We start from the raw sequence: 3,364 nt of genomic DNA, 5'->3' as shown, positions 1-3,364 counted from the left end.
TCGCGCGGCAGACGTTCTCGTGTTTCTCTTCGCGGCTCACCGCGAGCACGTTCTCTTGTCATCGCAGGCGTGCTGTCGATCCGGCGACCGCTCGACTATGAGACGGCGTCCGTCTACAAAGCTGACGATCGTCGCGAGCGACGGTGGCGCCCCCCGGCGGACGACGAGTCAGGCGCTGGAGGTGCGGGTGATCGACGTGACGACACTGCGCCGAGGTTCTCGCGAGACGAGTTCCGCGCGCTGCTGCCAGAGGGGCGCTGACCAGCGCCGCTCGTCACGGTCGCCGCCGTCGACATGGACTCCGGTAAGTTCGACGGGAATTCCGGTTTCTTCCGGGATGGAGGGGAGGAAGGGGAGAGTCTTCCTCTTTGGGTTCCTCCCATTAGCATCGTCTTCGTCGCACTGGATCTCCGGCGCGTTGTCGTTCACGTCCACCACGTCGATGACCACCTCGATCGACGTCTGCTGCGGTGGCGCCCCCTGGTCGTAGGCGACCGCCTCGTACTTGTACTGCGCGCTTAGCTCGCGGTCAAGGGGGCGCTGCGTGATGATGACACCTGGTGGCGAGAATCGGGTCGTGAGAATGGCGCGTGGGTCCGTTCAACCTCGGCTTCGAGCGAGTAGGCGTTTTTACGTTACTTTCACACGAAATTCACGTCTAACGTAGATCATCTTGGCTGCATACGTGTGAAATGTGACCGAGGAACGCCAGCGAACAGTTTTGGCTCAGATGAAACGTGCGGCAGCACGCATGCATGAGCACAAACATACACTACATGCCCACCGAAACATGAAATATTATTCGAATCCAACAAACTTTGACATGCGGGCCCACCTGAGATGGGGGAAGCCAACCTAAGTTTGCATTTACACACGTGAGGGAAGCAAGCTTACCCGAGTTAGCTTTAATAATCAATCGCGCACGAGGGTTGTGGTAAGCTTGCTTACCTGAGTTAGCGTTGATCATGAATTGTTTATTAGGAGTACAGGGGAAGCCAACCTAAGTTTGCATTTATACACGTGAGGGAAACATACCTGAGTTAGCATGTTATTCATTGAAGTTGTGTGAGGAAGCTAGCTTACGCTGAGTTAGGCGTTGCATCATGAAGTGCTGTGAGGGAGCTAGCTTACCTGAGGTTAGCGTTGGCCCATGAAGGTGCCGTTGGTTGTCGTATGTGGGGGGAAGCTTATCCTGAGTTAGCAGTGATCATGAAGTGTGGCTGGGTGTTTGCAGGGAAGCTAGCCTTAGCCTGAGTTAGCGCTTTGATCGATGAAGTGTGTGAGGGAAAGCTAGCTTACCTGACGTAGCGTATGATCTATGAAGTGTGTGTGGGAAGCTTAGCTTACCTGAGTTAGCGTTGATCATGAAGTGTGTGAGCCGGATACGCTAGCTTACTGAGTTAGGTTGATCATGAAGTGTGTGCAGGGAAGTGTACCCTGAAGTTGAGCGTTGATCATGAAGTGGTGTGGGGGGAGCTAGCTTACCTGAGTTAGCATTGATCTATGGAAGTGTGTGGGGGAAGTGCCTACCTGGAGTTTAGCGTATGGGATCATTGATGTCGTGTGAGGGAAGTGATACCTGAGTTAGTGTTGATTTCATGAAGTCGTGTTATGGAAGCTTACCGAGTAGCATTGATCATGAATTTGTGTGAGGGAAGCGTACGCTGAGTTAGCATGATCATGATAAGTGGTGTAGAGGGGAGCCTAGCTTTACCTGAGTTTAGGCATTGATCCATGAAGTGTGTTGGCGAGCTAGCTTACCTGAGTTGAGGCATTGGATCATTGAAGTGTGTGAGCGAAAGCATACCTGAGTTAGCATTCGATCCATGAGTGGTTTGAGGGAAGTGGACCTGAGTTAGCATTGATCATGAAGTGTGTGAGGGAAGCGGTACCTTTGAGTTAGGCTTTGATCATATGAAGTGCTGTCGCAGGAATCTTACCTGGAGTTAGCAATTGAAAACATGAATCTGTGTGAGGGAAGCGTACCTTGAGTTAGCATGATCATGAAAGTTGTGTATAGGGGAGCTAGTACCTGAGTTAGCGTGATCATGGAGATGGTGCTCGTTCTTTGGCAGCCCAGCTAGGTACTGCACTGGACGCGTTCTCCCCAGGTCAGCGTCGGTGCTGTGGTTGCTGGCCATAACGAGACGTCCGCACTCTGCCTGCTGCGTTCTCCTTCCACGCTCAACACGCTACCCACCATGTGCTGGAAGAAGAGCAACGTTAAACCTGATAACCTGCGTACAGGCAGGAGGGAGGAGGCCAGGGATGAGATGATATTAATAGATAGATATATACGTGAGACGATCCGCACTCCTTGCCCCGCTGGTTCTCCTCTATGCGTATATGATACCGGGGAGGGGGGAGGAGGGGGACGGAGGAGGATGGATGATGATATAGACGGTATAGACGTGAGGTATATGTCCTCTCCAATCCTCCAACTCTCCTCCGCCCACCCTCCTCTCAAACTCTCTCCAACCCTCCACCCCCTCCTCCCCAACCTCCAACTCTCCTCCTCCTCCTCCTCTCCTTCTTTCCCTCACCTCTCACCTCCTCCCCCTCCTCTCCTCCTCTTCCTGCTCCCTCATCTCTCCCCACCTCCCCAACTCTCCTAAACTCACCCTCCCTCCCAAACTCTCCCAACCTCCCACCAAACCTCCAAACTCTCCTCCCAACTCCAAACTCTCCTCCCAATCTCCAAATCCTCCTCCACTCACCTCCCCAAACCGTCCAGTACCCTCCCCCCAACTCTCTCAACTCCCACCCTCCATCCCTCCAACTCCCACCCAACCTCCAACTCTTTCCTCCCCATACCTCCAACTTCTCCTCCCAACCATCCACCCCTCCTCCCCAACCTCCCACGCCAACCTCCAACTCTACTCCCCAACCTCCCACCCTCCTCCCCAACCTCCCACCGCAACCTTCCACTTTCCTCCCCAACTCAACTCTCTCTCCCTCCTCTCCTCACTCCATCGCACGTACCTCCTCCTGACGCCGGCGCGTGTCGTGACGTCTTCCACGCTAAGCACGGTCAGCGTCCAGCGGCCGCCGTTCAGCTCCGGCACCCGCGGTCCGCCGCCACCACCGTCATGCCGGTTGCGCCCCCTGCCTGGAGCTCTCAATTTCTTTGTTTCTCTAGCGGCGCGCGCCGAACGATAAACACTCTGGCAACCAATTCTCCGGGCTGGCTGCTCGTATAATCAAGCGCACAAATCCCGCGAGAACATCGATATTGGCAAAAAGTATCGCGGCCTATACCCGCATAAACGGCTATATCATTAATTTAGCCTAAACATTACCTTTTAAAACCCGCAGCCAGATGCGCGCATGCCAAAACGGCTGACGGCGCCTCGTTCTCAATGTA

At 54.2% G+C, this 3,364-nt stretch overlaps 1 protein-coding gene across 1 annotated transcript in view; it reads right to left on the bottom strand.

The window, feature by feature from the left end:
- Positions 1-2,080: 2,080 nt before the first annotated feature.
- Positions 2,081-3,364, bottom strand: part of LOC106813108 (protein dachsous-like) — a 24,936-nt gene continuing 23,652 nt past the window's right edge. Inside the window, exon 10 of the mRNA XM_014817162.1 lies at positions 2,081-2,206. Within this exon, the coding sequence (XP_014672648.1) occupies positions 2,081-2,206 (126 nt within the window). The remainder of the gene's footprint in view (positions 2,207-3,364) is intronic.

The sequence above is a fragment of the Priapulus caudatus genome, unplaced genomic scaffold, assembly GCF_000485595.1.
Source record: "Priapulus caudatus unplaced genomic scaffold, Priapulus_caudatus-5.0.1 Scaffold726, whole genome shotgun sequence".
NCBI lineage: Eukaryota > Metazoa > Priapulida > Priapulimorpha > Priapulimorphida > Priapulidae > Priapulus > Priapulus caudatus.
Note: the sequence above shows the minus strand (reverse complement) of the source record. Positions and strands in the feature narration are given on the sequence as shown.